At 45.5% G+C, this 21,242-nt stretch overlaps 2 protein-coding genes across 3 annotated transcripts; both read right to left on the bottom strand.

Annotated features, from left to right (window-relative positions):
• Positions 1-13: 13 nt before the first annotated feature.
• LOC120640387 (atherin-like) lies at positions 14-8,405 on the bottom strand. The gene is made up of 5 exons (XM_039916214.1): positions 7,735-8,405; positions 7,531-7,662; positions 7,248-7,326; positions 5,765-5,849; positions 14-230 (listed from the first exon to the last, which is right to left on the bottom strand). Exons 1-5 carry the CDS (start codon positions 8,403-8,405, stop codon positions 43-45), a joined length of 1,155 nt encoding a protein of 384 aa, XP_039772148.1. The 3' UTR covers positions 14-42.
• On the bottom strand, positions 648-2,661 carry LOC120642086 (splicing factor, arginine/serine-rich 19-like). Of its 2 annotated transcripts, none has more exons than XM_039918484.1 (2): positions 993-2,661; positions 648-912 (listed from the first exon to the last, which is right to left on the bottom strand). In XM_039918484.1, the coding sequence occupies exons 1-2, from the start codon at positions 1,589-1,591 to the stop codon at positions 798-800; spliced, it is 714 nt and encodes a 237-aa protein (XP_039774418.1). In that variant the 5' UTR covers positions 1,592-2,661; the 3' UTR covers positions 648-797. The 2 variants fall into 2 exon arrangements, with proteins under 2 accessions (XP_039774418.1, XP_039774419.1); XM_039918485.1 differs by having other exon boundaries at positions 648-902.
• Positions 8,406-21,242: the final 12,837 nt, after the last annotated feature.

Raw genomic sequence — 21,242 nt, 5'->3', positions numbered from 1 at the left:
CATTCAATGTTGCATTCTTTCTTTTTTATTTTCCTTAATTGTTCAATGCTTTCCAAGACCTTTGACAGCTGGTTCTTTGTCAGCCTTTATTTTGTCCCCTTTACCATTATCAAACGTTGGAGAATCCTTTTTCTGCAAGTGCTGCAGCCAGGAGGACCCAAGTTCCCATCTGATAATTCTAGGAATTTTGTTAGGCATGCTATCCATCTTTCTCAAGCTGTCCTCAAGTACTGTGCGTATTGTGAATGCAACATTATTCAATCTAGGGTCATTTAATGAGTTCCAAAAAAAAATATCTTGGTTGAACATTTAGGTAATCATAACGTGAAAAATAGTAGTAAAAGGAAACTTCAACTTACGCATATGAATGGCTTCTTGGTCAATTGTAAAAGGATAGAAAGTTGTAAGTGCAGGTGAAGGGCATCGCATTATGTTTATCAGTTCATCCAGATTTGTTATAGTCCACCAACAAGCATAATTGAATGTTTATCAATCAATGGGCTTACATAGATTTGCTTCTTAAATATGTAAGCATAATCACAATTGACGTCCAATTTAATTATCAATATCTAGTTATTACTATGTTATCCAAGAAAGTTCAAGAATCAACATGTCCAAAAAGAAAGAGGGCAAAACAGATAGAGAAGGAAGTATACCTTTACATTAGAAATAGGTAGAGAGAAAATATGCAATGGTACATGTTCCAGGGGACATTTCTTTTCTAAATTTGGATTCTAGTAATGCATATTTGAGCAGGGAATCACTATCCAGCAAAATTGATTCTGGAAATTTCGTACTTACTGAGCAGGACTGATAGATGCTAGCTGCGATGTTAATGCGGCAACAGGAGCCGCCGTTATGTCCGACGAGCACCTCGACCATGTGGCTGATCCAAGCTTTCTCTGCAGCAATCTCCATTCCATGTAGTAGAGATCTTCAAGCTGAGCAGGGAGCGGGAAGAGAGATCGAAATCCAAGCAATATGAATCCTACCTGAGCCAAATCCACCTAGCGTAGATGCACTGCTCCGTAGCGGAGACCTCCAGGGCCAGTAGCGTCGGGGACGTCGACCTCCGCCAGGAGGCGGATCGAGTGAGGACAGATCGAGTGAGGAAGGGGAGAGGGGTCAACGCAGCGGAGGACGCCGACCTCCGTTCGGAAGGGGACCGAGCCGCCGCGGCTGCCACGCGCTGCCCGCAGCGCGCTTGCCGCCCGACGCGCGGCCGCTCGCCCGCAGCGCGCTCGGCGGCCCCCGGTCGCCGCGCGAGGGCCTCCGCCGCCGCGCCCCGCGAGGTCCTTTGCCGCGCCGCTGTGGCCCCGCCGTGGCCGAGCTCGAGGCCGCGGCGCTGCTCGCGCGAGGCCCCGCGGCGTCGTCCGCCCTTGCTCGGCGCGGTCGCCGGCCGCGCACCTTTGCTCCGCGCGCCCGCCGTCCGCCCTTGCTCCGCCCTGCGTGGGCGCAGGGCCGTTGCGGCGGCGCGCGCGCGGTGGGGCGTTGCGGCGGCGGAGGCGGGCGCGGGTGGAGGTGGGGGATTCCCGTAGCCGTTGGATCGCCGATCCGACGGCTGTTTTTTTTTCGGGTGACGTGGCGCCATCTTTGAGCTCGCATGCAGCTAACAACTTGAATGATAGAGGAGATGGACCGTCTTGTATTCCAGAATGATGTCTTTTGTTTATTCCTTTTGTCGATGTGCAGTGTATCAATGGCACCTTGTTACTTGGATTCAGTATTATGCTGCAACTTTAAGTTTTGATTCAGTATTTTCCAGTATATTTTACTGGACTGCTTCTGTTCTCTGAATCTGAGAGCAGGACTAGCAATTTATAATATCCGTGTCTTTTGTATTAAATTTCTTGATATCCTTGACACTGTTGTGTTTTGCTGGGCAGAGAGACACAACTGGATTTTCTGCGGAAAATGCAGAGCTCAAGATAAGGTTGCAGGCCATGGAGCAGCAGGCTCAATTGCGTTAACTTTTTCACAACAAGCTTGTGTGGGATGGTGTCTCATTGTTGTAGCCTAGCTTCATATTAGGCAGACCAGATAACTTAGCAAATGGATGGGAGTTCTTTTTGTTAAGCGTTCTAGCGCGGACCATACCTTAAAAGGAGTCAGCATGTTCATGCTCAAGGTCTACAAATTACTACATTACTAGTAGAATGCCCGTGCTAACGCTACGGCTTAATTGGGTAATTGCAAAAGATAATTTATAATTGCAAACAAACAAAAACTTTTAATATGGTAAGAAAATGACAGAAATTATATATTATATGACAAAAACTTTTACAACTCTGCAGTCTTCGAAACCACAAAGATGTTATCACTAATCTGAAATTCAACTCATTTTTATATACACTTTACACACATACAAACATACTTTTCACAAATATAAATCTCAAGCCTTTACACTACAGAGCAAAGCTGCATACACATATACAAAACTATCAACCTAATGCTATCATGTAAACACACTATTTACAAACATGAACCATACTCCGCATTGGAAACTCTAATGTGGTTTTAAACAAACTTTGTGACGTAGCTGCTATGCAGCTGTTAATCAGTGAAAACAATATATAAATCTGAAAGTCCTTAGCTCCATAAAAATGAGAGCCCATTCCAACCATGACCACACAACTCAGAGATAAGATGTGAACACAACTGTCTGTGTGTGTGTGTGTGTGTGTGTGTATATATATATATATATATATATATATATATATATATATATATATATATATATATATATATATATATATATATATATACTGGATACAAAATAAGCTATTCAGTACCTGAGCTCAATCCGTGGACCCGACCAGACTCCTGCAACCGAGCGCAACACCCCCACCGGCCCGCCCCCGTCCGGTTCGCCTCGTCCGCACGGTTTTTTTCTCCCCAGCTCGTAATAGTCTAATAGATCGTGGGATCGTGGGAGAATTCGGTTCACCGGCGATGCTCTGTTGAGGCGAGGCTCTCTCGCGCGTGGCCCTGCGCCACCGGCTCCCGCGTCGCCCCGGTGGGCTGCATCTCGCGACTCACCTCCCGCCGGCGACTCTCTGGTGACTGGTGAGGCGGGTCTCCTGGTCTCCCCCTCGCGTCGTCCCGGCGAGGTCCTGCGCCGCCGGCTCTCTCGCTGCCCCCGACCCCCTTGCGCCATCCCGGCGAGGCCCTACGCCGCCGGATCCCGCGCCGCCCCGGCGAGCTGCAGCCTGAACACGTCCGCGCCGGCTGCCGTTTTCAGAGGTATCGCTGCCCGTTCCCCTGGTGAGACACTGCGCCGCCGTGGACCCTCCTGTCGTCCCGTCGATTTTTCATCCCATGCCGCCCCGGCGAGTCCCTAAGCCGCCGGCTCCCGTGCCGCTCCAGCATGCTGCTGCCTGCAGACGTCCGCACCGGGCGCCGTTTCAGAGGCTGCATGCTTCCTCGCCGAGACCCTGCGCCGCCGGCGACCCTCCTGTTGACGCGTCGCTGTTCCGTCCTGTGCTGCCCCGGCGAGATGCAGACGGTCGCGCTGGGCGTCGCCCCCCCCCCCCCCCCCTCCTGCCATCTCGGTGAGAGTCTCCCGTCGCCGCGCCGCGTCCTCGAGGTACCCGCCTCCGGCCGTCTCGGTAGCTGTGGATGAGGTCTCAAAATTCTTCTGATACAATGGATCTTGCTTGTGATTTTTGTGCAGTATTTTAACCCTATTTCCAATTCTAATTTATATGCTCCTGCGTGCAGATCTAATCATTGTTTGCCAACCAAATCTTTCGTTTAGCACTAGTTTTTTTTCTGTATGTTCCTGAGCTTCCCAATAGATTGATTTGTTGATTGGATGGCGCTGCTGTGATGCCTGGAGAGGCATGCAGCCAGTGCGATTGTGCGAAGCCACCAATGAGACAGATACATGCAGAACTGCTACTCTGCTAGCGTGGATGAGGTACAATGCCTGATGAGATAGATATGTGCATATGTTTCTTTACGCATTCTCATGCTATTTCTATAATTCCATTAGTACATCTCATTCAGAGAAGCAGACCTAAGCTCTTAGCTCTATTCAACTGATGCATGCTGCTTCTTTCCAGTATACTGATATATTCACGATTCTTCCTGTAGCCATGACATTAATTATTTTAGGATTACATAAATCAAAGCATGCCCTTCATCTCCTGACTAGCTTTAGAAACATTGAAGATTATTCCTTTTTTGACAAGGTTGTATGCAGTTTTGAGCTCTTCTATAAACTATTAACATTGGAGATTATTTCCTGAACTTTTCATTGCTCCTTTTTTTTTCTGGCAATGGCAGAAGCAGAGCAGAGGTGATTGTATCTATTACATATAATTAGAACTGTCCAGTTCTTACCTTCTCTTTGTATTCTACCATTATTAGCTAGACTCTTTGTGGTCATATATATACTTTATTTCATTAAGCTTGCATTGTGCTGCCAGTTAATTAACATTGGAGATTATTTCCTGAACTTTTCATTGCTCCTTTTTTTCTGGCAATGGCAGAAGCAGAGCAGAGGTGATTGTATCTATTACATATAATTAGAATTGTCCAGTTCTTACCTTCTCTTTGTATTCTACCATTATTAGCTAGACTCTTTGTGGTCATAAATATACTTTGTTTCATTAAGCTTGCATTGTGCTGCCAGTTAATTAACCCGTTATGCCATCTTCTTTCCGTGTTCCTGTGGTGCTCCTCGGCGAACTCAGCCTCAGGCATCAGAGATGAGCTCCTTCCCGAGCTGTGGAGTATGTGGTATTCTATTTTTATCGAGAGTTTTGACTGCTTGTCCAGGAGAAGTAATTGTTTCAATTCATTTGCAAAACCTGATGATTTTTAGGTGCTCCTTGTTGGATCATATTAGTTCTTGTTCCAAACCTTGATTTTGTAAGCAAAATATCTTATTTTTATTTCATCTTGAAACTGACAGGACAGAAACTTGGACCTGGTTTAGTTATGCCATCTTGAATGTGACAGGAGGCTGAGGAACTCGCGGTCATTGCATCCAGGTGGAGCATAGAGTCAGATAGGTGCCATCATGGTAGCATCTCAGCAGGACTTCTTCATTGACAGGAAATCGTCATGCAAATTCTTATTGTCCATTCAGTTTTATGAAACCAAGCCTAATCTGCTAGTGATGTGGCCTTTTTTTAACTCTTGTAATAATACTGTACAAGTGATGTACACACGGCACTTGTGCCATTATTGGTGACCAAAATGCTAATTTGATGCTTGGTTGCAAGTAATTTCATTGTGTCCACACTATCATTTGTTTACATGCGTTGCAAATAAAATTGGATCAAGTAGTCCATCAAAAAAAAACTTTGAGCCAATCAATAATGTTCAAACAAGTATTGATTAGATCATGCGCCTAAGTATACAACCGATAGCATTAGTCTGTAAAAAATATGCCACACCAAGTGACTCCGGAACTTAGTACTAGAAAGCGTGAAGGCTACGCGCGGGAGAGAAAAAAGGGCACATGCTACCTGAATAAAAAAACCCACCGCGTGGATGTTAGCGGCAGCAGATGTGTGCGCGCGCAAAACCGGACGCGGGGAGGGGTGTGTGCGTGTGATGCGCGCAGGCCAGAAAAACCGGAGGCTTGTTTGAAAACCACCCCTGCGAAGGCAGGAGAAGAAAAACCGGCCTCCCTCGCCTCGGATCGGTTGGGTGCTGGCGCGCGCGGGTGGGGCTGGCTCGGGTATGGAATAGTTATTTCATACCCAGGGTAGAGATTAGCCATATCTTTTATATATATATATATATATATTACCTAAGCATTCCGATCCAGCAGCAGCAACTTTTTTCTCTAAGAGGTAGGAAAATACAAACGGCACTTGCATCCTTAACAAATTGACCTGCCAAAGAATGGCAAATATAATAAATATATAAATAGAGGCATGTTCTATCAAAAGGCTTAAAAGGTATTGCCCCCTTTTTCCCTCCTGGGACACAGAGGACAATAATTTTAAAAAAATGATGGTAGAATACAAAAGTTAATAGTAAAAGCATTTCGTGTTGAGAACTCTCAGCATGCTTTCCATTAGTCTTGTGGAAATGGAGGTTCTGTGACACAAAGCAACAGCCAAGGATATCATACTGCAATGGTACAGAGGCGAAGCAAAAGAAATTAAGGCAACCAAAAGAATCACCAGACAGCAACCTTACATACACCTAGGAGTGCAGCAGGAAAGCTGTACCAAGCAAGACATAAAGCCACAAAGCCATTACTATAACTTAGATGTCAGAAAAGAATAGCATAAATACAATATGCCAAATATGGAAATGAAAGACAAATCGATTGATAGGATCAGCTCATGTAATTGTCGAGAAATTGTGATGTCTATCAAATCCATTATAGGCCTAATTTTGAAGGGAAAACATGCAACAGTAGTTAAGAGTAATTTTCATAGATACAAACATAATTTTCACAAATATAATTCCCAAGTCATTACGCTAAAGCTCAAATCCCACCCACTTGTATTGCAACAGTTGCTCTGGTCTGCACCAAGCCATTATATTGCATGCAGAGAAGAGAGTTGGCTCAACATATATACCACTTTTCCATTTTTTATCAGTAGCATGCTGTAGTACTTGACCTTGTACAGCAAAATCATAACATAAATTGATTAGGCCATAGTTTTTTAAAAGAAAAGCTATAAAAAGCACTCTTTACAGGTTATGATTTCCATAAATCTTCTATTTCTATGCAAAGCAACAATACCATGTAGTCATTTAAGCTGAAAGTACATACCAGACGGAGAGAGAGAGAACACATAGTTTGATCTGGAGTAAAATAATCTGGAATTATGTATACCATCGTGCAGGTAGTTAGTAGCAATTGGAAGCCACCCTCTGAAAATTACAATGGTAGTTGTGCTCACCTGGGTGTAGATCATGATCTGTTGACCGGGGCAACCCCTTGCTACCTGCGCTAATTTTCTTGTATTCTTGTCTCCGTTGCAATAACATGCATAACACAATCATTCTAAAAGGCCTCAAGCAGGAACTAACCCCGTAAATGCACTACAAGTCACAGAACTTGACATAATTGAACCCCAGCATATCAGATAACTGATTATTGCTCAGAGCACGTCCTCCCAGAAGTCAAGTGCCTCAACCCCATATTTCATTCAGACAGAGAAAGCCAAAGTTTTGTTGAGATGTGGGTTTTTTTCAGTTATAGTTAATTTTATCTTAGTTCATTCTTTCTGATTTGTAGATCACACCAAGCTTTGGTTTGCAACTTCGCATACCTTGGGCTGGGCAATGTACAGGTCTTGGATCCACGGGAGTGGAGGACTGTGAACCAAGATCGAGGCAGGACTGCTCAATCTGCATTGAACCATGTAGTTTTCTCATTATCAAGAAGTTACTTTCACCAACTGCTACTAACAGAACTCCGAAGAAATATGCCAAGTACTTTCACCAACTGCTACTAACAGAACTCCGAAGAAATATGCCAAGATCATTGGCCTTGCAAGTTGCAAGTAATGACAATAAAGGGGGATAGAAATCTGAAGGAAGTTACTGAGGTTCCTGAATCCGAAGGAGCTGACGATGGAGTGGCGCCGATAAGTGGAGCAAAGGAGGAAGAACGCCGCCCAGCTCATCGCCGTTCTCCTCTGTTGCAGGCTTAGGTCCAGCCTGCACTCACCGGATCTGTCGAATCTGAAGGAGAAAAGTGAATCTCAGAGAGAGAGAGAGAGACAGAGAGAGAGACACGACGGGCCAAGGGCCGACCTGCCTTCCGGCTGTGACGCGAGCTGCCCCATCCAGGGAGGGCCACCGCGCATGCGCCGCCCCGCTTGTGGTGAGGCCCGGACACCGAGCAGCGAGCGGCGGCGGCGCGCCGGGTCGGCCCCTCCCTCCCACGGGCGGGAGCGGAGGCAGCGCCCTGGGCGGCCCTTCCCTCCCTCAGATGGGAGCGGCGGCGCCGGGTCAACGAACAGGAGCGGCGGCGGCGCCGTGGCTCGGAGCCTCCCGCAGACGGGAGCAGTGGCGGTGCCCCGGCTCGGAGTCCCGGCGCGTAGGTTATGGACGACGGCGCGCGGAGCCCAATGGGAGGGTGGAGCGGCACGGCACGGCGAGCCCACGGGCAAGGCCGCGGAGCCCAAGAGGAGGGCGGGCGGGACGGAGGCCGCAGAGGAGGAGGCGGCGGCGGCGGCGGTGGAGGAGCTAGGGTTAGGGTTAGGGGAGGCACGGCGCGGCGCGGATGGAAGGGAGGGGAGGCGCGGCGCGGCGCGGTGAGGAAGGAGGGGATGGGAGGGCAGGTGTGCGCGCGGGAGGAGGCGGGGGATTCCCGTCGCCGTTCGATCGCCGATCCGACGGCCGTTCGTTTTTTTGTGACGTGGCGCGGCGACAGGCCAGGGAATCGACCCACGAATCGTGTTATAGAGATTCGGTCCAACCATGTGGTGGAATCTGACCACTCGAGATTCAGTCTTCAACTCGGCATGGGTGCTCGTATTTTTCATTAGTTTATGTCAAGATTTTATCATCGTTATTGTTTTAGTGGTAGGCAATATAACCGTTGACAATAAGGCGCATGTTGTGACTTCGTCAAACTCGATAATCGATCTTCAAGCTCAGTCTCTAGGAGATGCTCATAGGGATACTCATAGGGATAGGGTTGCATATATGTATTCATAGAAGTGAATGCTCGTTCGTGTCTGCAAGCGGTCTTCGGGTGTGTTTAGATCCTGCAAAATCCTGTAAAATTGGCACTGTAGCGAATTGTAGCACTTTTCGTTTGTTTGTGGTAAATATTATCCTATCATGAGGTAACTAGGCTCAAAAGATTCATCTTGAAATGTACATCTAAACTGTGAAATAAGTTATTTTGTTTACCTACATTTCATACTTCATACATGCGTCTTTTGGTACATTTAATGATTCGATGTGATGGAAATTTTGGAAAGTTTGGAGGAAGCTGGGGGATACTTCATAGGGATACTTCATACAGCCTTCGTTGTTTTTTGAAAGAAAAGCTATTCGATGGGTCCCAAACTAATACCGACCATTTTGTTTCTACGTGGCATGCGTGGTTCTTTATGGATACTGTTGACCGATCGAGGATCATGATAGGCCCCTTTACGTTCAACTTCGATCGTGCTGTAATGTTGGACTCACAACGGTAGTTAAGCCAAGCGGGACGTTGGGTTCGCCAATTTTTGTGCCTAAGGTTGCAGGGATGGTCCTGCACCGTCGGATCACGTATAAAAATGGCAGCACACATTACATTGCTGGCAGCAGCATAAACAATGCGATCGATCGATGTTGTTGCTTTAGGGGCGATCAAGTTGCGTGTTTTAGTGCCCGGTTAGCATCATCTTGCTGAAAGCACAAGACTAGCTACCTTCCGGCGGCAGTCGTGCTGCCCTCGATGTAGCCATCACTGCTTTCCTTTCGTCGTCGTCCTTGTCTTTTCTTTTCTGTTTCTCCGCCCGGAAACAGGCTGGAGCTGGAGCTGGAGCTGGAGCTTATCCACACTCGACACCACGCATTGGCTGGAACATGCATGCTTCATCTAACCAACCTACTCGCTAGCTGCTACTACTACCGTCTCGTCCAATTAAAAATTAACAGTGGGCTATACAGTTAATATAAAGAGCACGCATGTCACTGTCACCCTGTGGGGGACTCATAGCATGCAAGATAAAAAAAAAGCGAATGGTGGTGGTAAATAATTTAATCAATTAATTACCTCCTCCCGTTGTAATCTAGCGTGTGCAATTCCTCCAGTTGCAATCTAGCACGCGATCGCAATGTTCTCGTGTGTTGTTTTGCTGTCGCGGGCTTAATTTGTTTGCTTGCTGTACATGTTGGTACTTGCATGCGGTCCGGATGCACCATCAGTTACGTTTGATGATACGGATGGTTCCCAATTTTTAAAACGTTTTTAAATTTGGTCCTTCTTGTTGTTATTTGTTAGGAGAAACTGTGACCGGGATCAAAGAGATGCTCCAGACCACTAACGTATGCAGAGGAATTGAGGAAAGAAATAGAATGGGGCCTTCTTTTTTAACAATGCGTCACCGGATCAGAGAGTTCTTCCTTCTTCTTTTTTTTTCTGATAAGGATCGGGGAAGTTGTTTTCACAGAGGAACCAGGGAGGCAGCCACGGTTTTACGCTGTGCGCCACACGAGCAAAAGTATTCCCCTTGTCCACTGCGTGTACTGCCTTTTAACTTTGATGTGCCATGGGAAAAGAAGCTTTGGTGGCAAGTGACGTGACGTGAGGCGTCGAATGCTGTAGCCTGTAGCCGGCCGGTCGGTCGTTGGTAGTTTTTCAAGCATGGTTTGCAGGAAAGAAAAATTAAAGATCGAGATCAGCGGAAGAGACGATGAAGAGGCAACGACACCCTGGACGTGCCCGGCGAGGTCGTGTCGTGGCTGGTGCTTGTCTCTCCGCTGCCTTGGTCCTTGGTGCTGATTACTATTTATTATCGCCGCCTTCCCGGTGGCATGCATGACGACACATGTGACTCTGTTCTGCTGGCTACTTCACCAGCCAGCCAACAGTGTTTTTCTCTCACACCAAATCAACACCAGCCATTAGCCACCAGTCATTTAGCAGTAATTTTCTCTCACAACAAACCAGCACCAGCCACCAGCTACAGCCTGCAGAACAGAGTCACAGCACCCTGGCTTGTTCTATGCTAGGCCCTGTTTGGTTTCCTTCCTAGCACAAGTAGCACAAATTTTGACTAATAATTAGAGATACTAAGAGCATCTCCAAGAGACTCTGTATTTGATCTCACTCAGCTACAAATAGAAGAAATCAGAGAAAATCTTCATCCAAGAGCCTCGCTATCATGGTCTGATCGCCATCCTACTCGCCATACAGACCCCCTTGCTCGGCAATTTTCACGACGGACTCCGCCTCGCCATCTCGCTCGGCCCCACCCATCGTCGAGGCTGCGCCCGCCCATCTAGGCCGCGCTCGCTCGTCGAGCCCTCCCGGCCTGCCGTCGTCGAGGCCGCGCCGTCCGCCGTCGAGGCAGCGCCGCGCCCGCCATCGAGCCCTCCCGGCCACCGTCGCCTCCTCCCGCCGTCGGGGCCGCCGTCGAGGCCGCGCTGCACCCGCCGTTGAGCCCTCCCGGCCGCTGTCGCCTCCTCCCGCCCTCGTGGCCGCCGTCACATGTCAGAGGAGCGCGACGAGTGCGACGGCATGGCCACCGTGGTGGGCGACCGCAACCCACGACACCTACAGCTGCGCCCGACCTCCTGAGCAAGCTGCCCTCTGCCTTCAAGGCATGAAGATCGTCATCACCGTCCACCCGCTCTGGCACAACGCCTCCTCCAATGGCTCCCGACGTGCAAGGAGAGCCTCCGCGGCGACGCGCAGGACGAGGAGCGCCGCGTGGCTGGCGTTAATCACTGTCGCCGCAGCTGCTGTTGGTGCTTTCTGTTAGGAGTTTGATTCCCATATTTCTCTGAACATTTTTTGTTCTATTTGTGTGCTTTGCTCCATTATATTTGCTCTCATTTCATGGGTCTTCATCAACTTCTCTGCAAGTGAAACGTATCGACTATCGAGGAAAGTTAAGCAGAACGAGAATAGCTACAGATTCAGTAAAAGATTGGGATCATTCATGCCTTGCGGCAGACTGAGGAAGAAGATGACCGAGTTTTGGGGCTCCGTTGGTGGATTCAACTCGAGAAGAGCTCAAATGGATTGGTGGTAATCTTACGATGCGGTGTATGTAAGGAATCGAGCTGAGCACAAACAACTGCGATGAATTTCAGTGTCAAAGGGAGCTCGGCTAGGAGGGGATGAACTGACATGAAGGATCCAGAAAGAACAGGGAATATGATGGTCGATTGAAGTAGAACCGGTTTTGAATATAGGCACCCAGTTTACCTAGTCTCTTGATTACCCCATAGAATTAGGTGGTTTTCTATTTTTACAAAGGGTAACATCTCCAAATTTAGCTAACATAATACATAAGTTATTGGAGATGCTCTAAATAATGGTATTTAAAAAAACTAATTTCACGACCCCGCGCTACTTTGCAAGATGAATTTAATGAAATCTTTGACCATATGATTCGAGGATGGTTACTATAGCATCACTGTAGCCAATCATCGATTAATTACCGTCATTAGATTTGTCACGAAAAGTTACACTCATATGTGAAAAAGTTTTTCAAATAAATTTTGTTTATTACTCCATGCATACAAAATTCTTTTTTTAAAATGCGTGTGCTAGGAATGTTAGGATAAACCTAACAGGGCCCTATATACGTAGTACTGATGGCTCTTTTCTCCTCCACAGACAGATAATTGCCCGGTCGTGGCACGGGGAATAGCAGGGTATACTATTTAATTTCTTGCATTTTTACATAATTTATTTGTAAAAGTTCAGACATGAGCGTGCCAAGACTATATATTTTCATATCATTCACTAGCACCAAGTAATATTATATATAGATAATAAATAAATATAAACAAGTGTCCATAGCCAGTGATTAATAATACCCACCATGGCTCTGTTGTGCCCCACCATGGCTCTGTTGTGCTACACAGTATTTTTTTCTCACACCAAACTAGCACCGGCCACTAATCACCAATCATTTAGCAGTAATTTTCTCTCACAGCAAACCAACACCAGCCATCACCCGCAGCTCAAAGAACGATACCCCCAACAACTCCAGCAGACAACTGACAGAGCGACACGTATGTACGGCCCCGCTACCGGGTCTCTGCAAGTGGCTTCAACTGCGTGCCACCAAGATCAATGTCAGGCGCAAGTTGCCCGCCCAACTTGCAGCGGTGGTGGTCGTGCATTCCGAAACAAGAAAGGGAGGCCGCCGGTAACTAACTAATTCAGCTGAGGCTGTGTTTAGTTCTAATGCAAAAAAATTTTTGCAATGAAATATTGCTAATTTAAAGTACTAAATGAAGTCTATTTACAAAACTTTTTGCACATATGGGTTGTAAATCGCGAGACGAATCTAATGATTCTAATTAATTCATGATTAATCCATAATTAGCAGATGGTTACTGTAGTATCACTGTTGCAAATTATGAATTAAGTAGGCTCATTAGATTCGTCTTGCGATTTACAGCCCATCCCTACAAAAAGTTTTGTAAATAGACTTCATTTAGTACTCCATACATGTGTCAAAATATTCGATGCGATTTTTTTTACGTTTACAGGATTTACGGTTAAAAATCTAAACAGGCCTGAGTGTGCGAGCCACGCCCATGGCACATGGAGTGACACCAGCAGAACAAAGCAACTGACAAAACACCAGTCCTGCACAGCACACACTGCTCAACAGAAGATGCATCGTCTCTTTGTAGTCTAGCTTAAGGGTGTGTTTAGTTGGTGAAAAAGTTTGAATTTTGGTACTGTAACATATTTTATTGTTATTTAACAAATAATATTCAATCATGAACTAATTAAGCTTAAAAGAATCATTTCGTGGTAATCAGCTAGACTGTGTAATTAGTTACTTTTTTCAATTCTATTTAATGCTTCATGCATGTGTCTGAAGATTCGATGTTACGGGTACTTTAGGAATTTTTTTGGGAACTAAACAAGGCCTAAGGTGTTGTTTAGTTCGAAAAAAATCTACAGTACCTGTCACATCGAATATTCAGACACACGCATGGAGCATTAAATGCAGTTGAAAAAAATAACTAATGACACAGTATAACTGATTAGCATGATATGAATCTTTTAAGCCTAATTAGTCCATGATTGGATATTATTTGTCAAGTAACAATAAAATGTGTTATAGTACCAAAATCAATAACTTTTCACCAACTAAACAGGGCCTAAATTGATTGATTGTTTATGGGAACTATACAGTAGCTAGCACCACAACGTGAGACGATGTAAAATCACAAGCACAACAATTAGCTGTATATATATAAAATAACCTTTTTTCGTTAACACATAGTATAAAAAAGAAGGAGGGAGACAGAGATTGGATGTGAAAAAGAAGGTAGTACATGAGAAAAGATTGCATGCAGCATCAGCGCTTTGATGGACCGAGTGCTAGGATTTGGTTTCTTTTCCACGAGGTTTGGGAGATGCAGATCATCAGTCATCCATATGCCGCGTACTACACATGGCCGAATTTCGCCTCTTCTCTTTTATTTCTCTTTGGCCCCCTTTGAAAAGTACAATGGTGGGGATGGCGGGCGTGCGGTGCTCCCCACAGGAGAATTTGGTGTCGCGCTCAGCGGTTGGCTTTGGCCATCAGCCCATGCCCCATCAGTAGCCCCCTTTCTTCTCCTCTTTACTCCATTTTTTTTCTCTTTAGTTTTGGTCCTCTTGCTTCGCTAGTACGCTAGTACTACAAGCGAGCTCTAGCTCGTGATTCTTGAACAATGAACATTCAACAAGGGCGGAAGAAGAAACTGCCGAGCTTTATCTTTTTTCTCTACTCATCAACTTGTGCACTCTCTCTCTCTCTCTCTCTAAATAAATAAATAAATAAATAAGCATATAATACAAGAAATATGCATGATAACGAGTACAGCAACAATTACAAATTCCTACTTGACAAAGCAAACTATACTTTAAACTATTAAGATCATTTGAAAATGTGTCAGTCCATACGTGATAGGTTATAAGTAATGTTGAAGCCCATCTGGTGTATTGTGCCCAAACAACCAAACAAAGAATTCCAAGAATAAATTATTATGACATGCACACTGTGGCATCTTTTTTGATTGGTTGGTGTGGAGTCCAATGATTATCCAAAACTAGGCAACCTGCTACTGTACGTTTCGGTTTCAGATACCTCCTTTCTTCATCTTTAGGCAAGGTACTGCTAATAAATTTCATAAAAAAAGTGATATGATATATGCTAGAACTATGAGGCTACAATAGTAAGTTTCGTTTGTGTGTGTGTTTTTTTTGAGTTGCCACTCATGCATGGGCCCACGAATCCGCACTTTATGAGACCGTTATTCCTAACTTAAAGGTAAGGTATATATTGTATTGATAAGTGCTTCATCTTTATGTGTCGGGTCGCAAGATTCTAAAAAAAACTAGGGCTAATCCCAATGGCAATAAATTATATCATTAGATGCAGTTAAACCATATCATCTTGTTATATTTTCATCATATAATCGCCGAGCAAATGCTAGACTCAAATGTGTATCCTACTAAAACATTACTTAATTTTTGACATACATATTTGCATAGTAGTATAGCCAACATGAAATATATAAAAATTCTGTTTAAAAGCTGTAATCCCGTACCTTTTCTCTACGCATACCGATTGCAAGTGTCTTGCACTCAAATCTATTGGGTTTCCTAATTATTTTCAAAGAGCACAAAAACCATCGAAAAGCCGCTACTGATTTTTCACCGTGTCTTGTCTTGGGCACCAGGAGATTTTTTTTTTTTTTGAAGAGAGGCATCAGGAGAACTTAGCTGTCCTCCTTCAACAAGCTGCGCGGCGCCCACCACGAGCGGACTAGTTTCACTGTCGCGCTGTTGCTTCCTTTACAAGAGCTCTAGCACAGACAGCTGGGGCCCACATCTCCAAACTTTAACTGGTCCCACCTGTAAATGGGCTATCAAGAAAGGCTTTTGCACGAGTGCTGGTACGCCAGCCATCTTTTTTTTTTGAACAATTAGGCAGGAGCACTGCCGAGGCATTTAAGAAAGAAGCAGATGTTTACAGTTTAAACAAGTAGACAACTATTATAGAAATAACTAAAAAAACTCCTCTTCGACATTAGCAATAAAATTACTCCACGGCCGGCTGAACGCAGGCTACTCTTCTAAGTAGCACTTCCTCCTTGATAATACTGAAAACATTGTGAGGTTGCAAGCTTTTTGAGTCGAAGACGTGCCTGTTTCTCTCCTTCCACAGGTTCCAAGTGGTATACATAAGAACAGCAGCTACTGGACGCCTTTGAGATTGTGACAAAGAAGACAGGCTTCGCCTCCACCACTCCTCGACGTTTTCAGATGGGTCTTCTGGCATTGTTACTGAACCAGCGGTCCAATTACTTACCAGCAGCCAAACCTGCTTAGCAAAAGGACAGTGCAAGCATAGATGAGCAGTTGTTTCCCTCTCCTGATCACAAAGGACGCAATTCTGTTCACATGGCCAATTCCTAGCCTCCAACTTGTCTGCCGACAAGATTTTGGTTTGAACTAACAGCCATGCAAAGAATTTGTGCTTTCCTTCAGCATACACGCGCCAAATTGATTGTGCATCAAAAGTACAGTAAGCTCCTTGTAGCTGCGCCAAGTAAGCCGACTTCGAAGTATATGCGCCATTAGAAGTCCACCTCCGAGTTATTTCATCAGGCCGATCCACAAACTCCACTTGTTGAACAGCATCCCAGAGAATTACAAACTAAGTCATTTGTTCCACTGAATTCATCCTCCAAAGTCCTCTAGTCCATTGGTGATTTGTGATATCATCCTTGACTGATCTGTTTTTGCGCCAAGCTAATTTGAAAAGATCAGGAGCAATGTCCCTAGGGGCTCTCCCATTTAGCCAACTGCAGTTCCAAAATGAAGCTTTTCTCCCATCCCCTAGATTAACCACAGTGCTGGCCCTGAAAAGTTGTATATCCACTTCATCACAAGGTGGTGGGGAACCGACCCACGGCCTCTCACGCTCTGTCCAAGCAAACCACAACCATCTTAAGCGCAAGGATCTTCCAAAGCATTCGAGATCAAAAACTCGCAACCCCCCCCCCCAAAGTTTTGGCAATACCACCTTTTTCCAATTGACTAAGCAATATCCTCCATTTGCTTCTTGTGTCCCCCTCCACAAGAAGGATCTTCGTAACCTGTCAATTCTCTTGATTGCCCATTTTTTCAGTGGAACTCTGCGGTTACTGTTAGCGATTCCATGAACAACAGCCGGATTCGAGATTCCCCTTGGGCCCACTTGCCGAGGCGGCCCATCCCGCCCGGTCCAAACTCCGCGGTTTTTTTATTTTTATTTTTATTTTTTGTTTTTTACAAAAATATATTTTCGATTTGGAAATTTACAGGAATATACCCCGGTCGCCCCGGCCGCCCGCTGCCGGGTCCCGGTCGCCCCGCTGCCGGGCAGCCGGGTCCCGGCCGCCCGGCAGCGGGGCAGCAGGGGCATTTCTGAAAAAAATTTCGCGGAGAAAATTGCGCGCAGGTCCCTGGGAGCCGGTCGCCCGGTAGCGGGGCGGCCGGCCCTGGCGCCCGGCTGCAGGGCGACCGGCTCTCCCACCCTTATATAAGGGTTGGCTGGTCCCCCCACCCCTCATTTGCATCACTAAAATTCCAGAAACCAAGAAAAAAGAGGGAGGGAGGGAGAGAGGCGAAGCCCTGCCGGATTTTCGAGCCGGCAACTGCAGGTATCCAAAATTCTTCTACGCTTTACAAATAGATTATGTTGTAATTATTTTTGTTGAAACAGTAGATTATCAATCAATTTAATTATTGTTAGGAGTGATTAGTGGTACATTTAGGTGCAGTTACTTGTAATGATTAGCGTTGATACAGTACATTTAGTATTAGATTAAGTATTAGAAAGTACTAGAAAATTGTTAGAGAAATATTAGAAAGTCTTAAAAATTGGAAGATAATATTAATTTTTTTTAGAAAATGTTAGAAAATTGTAGAAAGTATTTTGTTGAAACAGTAGTTTAGCAATCAGTTTAATTATTATTAGGAGTGATTAGTGGTACATTTAGGTGTAGTTACTGATAATGATAATGATTAGTGTTGATATAGTATATTAGCAATCTGATTGCTCACTTGTGATTGCCAGGGCTCAACACCATGGCATCCTCAGGATCCACCTACATTCCATAGAGTAAGGTGACAGAAACAGTCCCCCAAGGAGTCTAGGTGCCTATGTGTTTTTGCGGATCCTTGTGCAAACTAATGAAATCAAGGGTTTTGGGGGACGTCTTTGGCAAGAGGTTCTTCATATGCGAGAATTACGAGTACGACCCGCCCAAGCATAAGGCAAGGACCGAGCAAAGGTACTACAAAACACTATCAGAGTTTGTCACTTTCAGATCTAGTAATGACTTCTAACATGATTTGGGGAAAGACTCCACCGCCTCTATGTGATTTCGTGCAGTGGTTAGACACCGAGCAATCTCAGCAGTATAAGGACCACGTGGAGCGTCAAGCAAGGTGGGCTGCACAAAGGTGGCAACGAATGCTGCATGAAGAACAGATGGAGGAGAAGCGCAAGAAAAACCAGGAAGAGATTCAGAAGATGATTGCAGAAGTGGAACGTCAGAAGGCAGAGGAACGTGAAGCTGATAGGGAGAGGAAGCGAGACAGGGCCCGCCGTGCTAAGGAAGCATGGTCTGAAGCTATTAGGAAGGAAAAATATCCCCGGTGCACTCAGTAAAGCACCACCATGTAATCCCGGCATTTTACATTTCCTAAGACATGTTAGGTTTACTCACAACACGAGGTTATCGTATTGCACATGACATGCTTTTCATTGTTCAAGTACCTAGTAGTACGAACGCCTTATGCCTATCCTTTGTAATCATGGCATTGTTTACAAAACTGTATTGCAAATCGAAAATTTATGATTCGTAACTACTCTTCTATTTTCAGTACACTACATTCAGTGAGCAATCTAATTGAACCAACCTACACATTTAGAACTGCAACCAAGAAATCTTACTACACAAATACCTTCGTAATATTACATGCTACAATCTGGTGCAAATACATATCCATACATAACGAAATGTAATTATCACATATAAGTCGGAATACATATCCATACATCTGGTTCAAATACATATGCACACATAACGAAATCTAGACGCGATGGGCCCCAAAATCCGGAGGCAATCCATCAGTGGGATTTCCAGAAGGTCCAACCTCAGCACCAGCATTATCTTCTTGTATTTTAGGGCACTTCTTGTAAGTGTGACCCTCTGCTCCGCACAGGTTGCATCGTTTTTTCTTCTTTCCTGCCTCAGACTCATCCATTCCGTTACGGATACGAAGTGTCTGCCGTCGACCTACCCCTCTCCTAGCATCTGGATTGGGAATGTACATTGGAGAGATATTTGGTGTAGTGAATGATCCCAGACTGCCTATGCCATATATCTCATGGTCTCAAGTGTGCACAGCGGCTTCTTTTCTATAATATTCTGAAATAAAAAGCCCAGTATCCGACCCAGATTCTGAACATGCCGCAATGACATGGGAGCATGGTAAGTGAAGAAGCTGTGACTTCTTGCATCTGCAAAAAACCTTGCCTTCCGGCGTTATCAAGCAATCCTGAACGACCCTTTGTCTGCGGACACCCTGCACTGTCCTGTCCTTACATGAAACCTCAAACCTTTGATTCTTTGTGCCCATGGAGACCACTCTGTGATATTGAGCCTTTTCAATCTTTTCTTTCATGTAGTTAGTGATCCTATTAAAAAAAATCACTCCTGGATCATTAAGTAAGACAACAGCTGCCTGGTACCGCTCTCTGAAGGACCTTGTGCATCCGTACATGATGAACTCAACTATGCCAAAAAGAGGAAATCCACGAACATGACGCATGACCATATTGTAACACTCTTCGTGGTTGGTTGTCTCAATCCCATATCGACGACCACCAGTGTCGTATAGAATTAACCACTTATTCTTAGGTGCATCCTTAATCCACTGTGTGAAAGGTCCGCCGCGGGAACGTCTCCGGCTGGAGGTTGAGGCCTGTTCCTTTAGCAGCTCGGCGCACATGTTATCTAGCACCTGCCACAATGCATCAAACTTCCGCTGCTGATTCTGAGTGCACAACCTCTTGAACAAATTCATAAGTTCCTTATTCTTGAAGCGCTCATAAAAGTTTGCACCCATATGCCTTATGCACCACCTACTCACAACATCTGGCCATAGGGGAGGTTGTCCTCGACTTCCTTCATGTAGTTACCTTATTGCTGCTTGAAGACCTGCATGTCTGTCACTGATGAGGCAAACATCAGGCCTTCCAGCAACAACGTGAATCTTCACACGTTCAAGGAACCAGTACCAGCTCTCTGTGTTCTCATTCTCAACAAAAATAAAGGCGATGGGAACCACCTGCTTGTTGCAATCAACTCCAATCGCTGTCAGTATTGTCCCCTTATATCTTCCTGTCAAGAATGTGCCGTCAATACATAGAACAGGAAGACAATACATAAATGCCCTCGCACATGCACCAAGGCAGAAGAAAGCACGAAGCAGAAACCCAGATCCCACAGATAAACTCGGTACAATGTAGGTATCAATCGCGCTTCCAGGATTTCTCTGCACAATTGCTGACAGCATGTGAGGCAGGTTATCATATGATGTCTCATATGTGCCGAATCTCATCTCAAACACCTTTTGTTTTGCCCGCCAAGCCTTTGCATAGCTGATTTTGTATTGAAAACGTTCGTCGATGTCCCTAATTATCAAATTTGGCTCATAATCAATTTTGTCCAGAATCACCCCAAATATCTTCTTGGCCACGAAAGTGGATGTGATGTTACGGTGAGTTTGCGCAACAGCAGTTAATCTACATGTATGTGGTGTAACAATTGAACACTCCCAATGTGTCTTGTACTTGCCCTTGTAGGCATGTACTCGCTATGTACAATCGCCATTGACACACTTCACCTCATATTCTTTGCTGCTAGACTTCACAACTCTGAATTCCTTCCTCAACGATATAGCCCAATTCCTTCCTCAACGATATAGCCCAAAGCTTCACAGCATCTTTCACAGCTTCAATGCTAGGATACTTTGCCCCCTTCACAAACTTATTCTCTCTGTATTCGTACTCATTACTCGTAATATCATGTATCACTGGATTTCCAAAACCCTTGTCTCGCCATTCACCTAGCAACGGGTAGTCCTCATCGTCTGATGAGTCCCCACATTCTTCCATCATTCGAGCCTCTTGGTCTTCATTCTGTACAGCTTCCACTATTCTAGGTATCCGCTCCCCCTGCGCGCAATTTTCTCTGCGAATTTTTTTCCAGAAATGCCCCTGCCGCCCCGCTGCCGGGCGGCCAGGTCCCGGGCGCCCGGCAGTGGGGCGGCCGGGGTATATTCCTGTAAATTTCCAAATCGAAAATATATTTTTATAAAAAACGAAAATAAAAAATATAAAAATAAAAAAACCGCTCCAAACTCCAATCCCGCCCGCAGCCGTCCGATCCACCCTCTCCACAGCATCTCCGCCGTCCCCCGCCAGCGGCCAGGATGCGCGCATCGCCCGCCCGGTGCGTTTCGTAGGCCGACACTTGCCCGCCAAAATGGCAGTTGGAGTAATTAACACCCAACG

This window comes from Panicum virgatum, chromosome 7K, assembly GCF_016808335.1.
Source record: "Panicum virgatum strain AP13 chromosome 7K, P.virgatum_v5, whole genome shotgun sequence".
Classification (NCBI taxonomy): Eukaryota; Viridiplantae; Streptophyta; class Magnoliopsida; order Poales; family Poaceae; genus Panicum; species Panicum virgatum.
This window is presented reverse-complemented; position numbering and strand designations above follow the sequence as displayed.

What these genes read in the sequence shown, in the direction of transcription:
- LOC120642086 (XM_039918484.1), bottom strand. Translation starts at nt 1,591, where the DNA reads ATGGCGCCACGTCACCCGAAAAAAAAACAGCCGTCGGATCGGCGATCC. An exon ending in GCTAGGTGGATTTGGCTCAG is followed by an intron (nt 913 to 992) that starts GTAGGATTCATA and finishes CATGGAATGGAG; the next exon opens with ATTGCTGCAGAGAAAGCTTG.
- LOC120640387 (XM_039916214.1), bottom strand. Translation starts at nt 8,405, where the DNA reads ATGGTTGGACCGAATCTCTATAACACGATTCGTGGGTCGATTCCCTGG. An exon ending in GCGTCACAGCCGGAAGGCAG is followed by an intron (nt 7,663 to 7,734) that starts GTCGGCCCTTGG and finishes TTTCTCCTTCAG; the next exon opens with ATTCGACAGATCCGGTGAGT. An exon ending in TGCTGGATCGGAATGCTTAG is followed by an intron (nt 231 to 5,764) that starts GTAATATATATA and finishes CAATACGCACAG; the next exon opens with TACTTGAGGACAGCTTGAGA.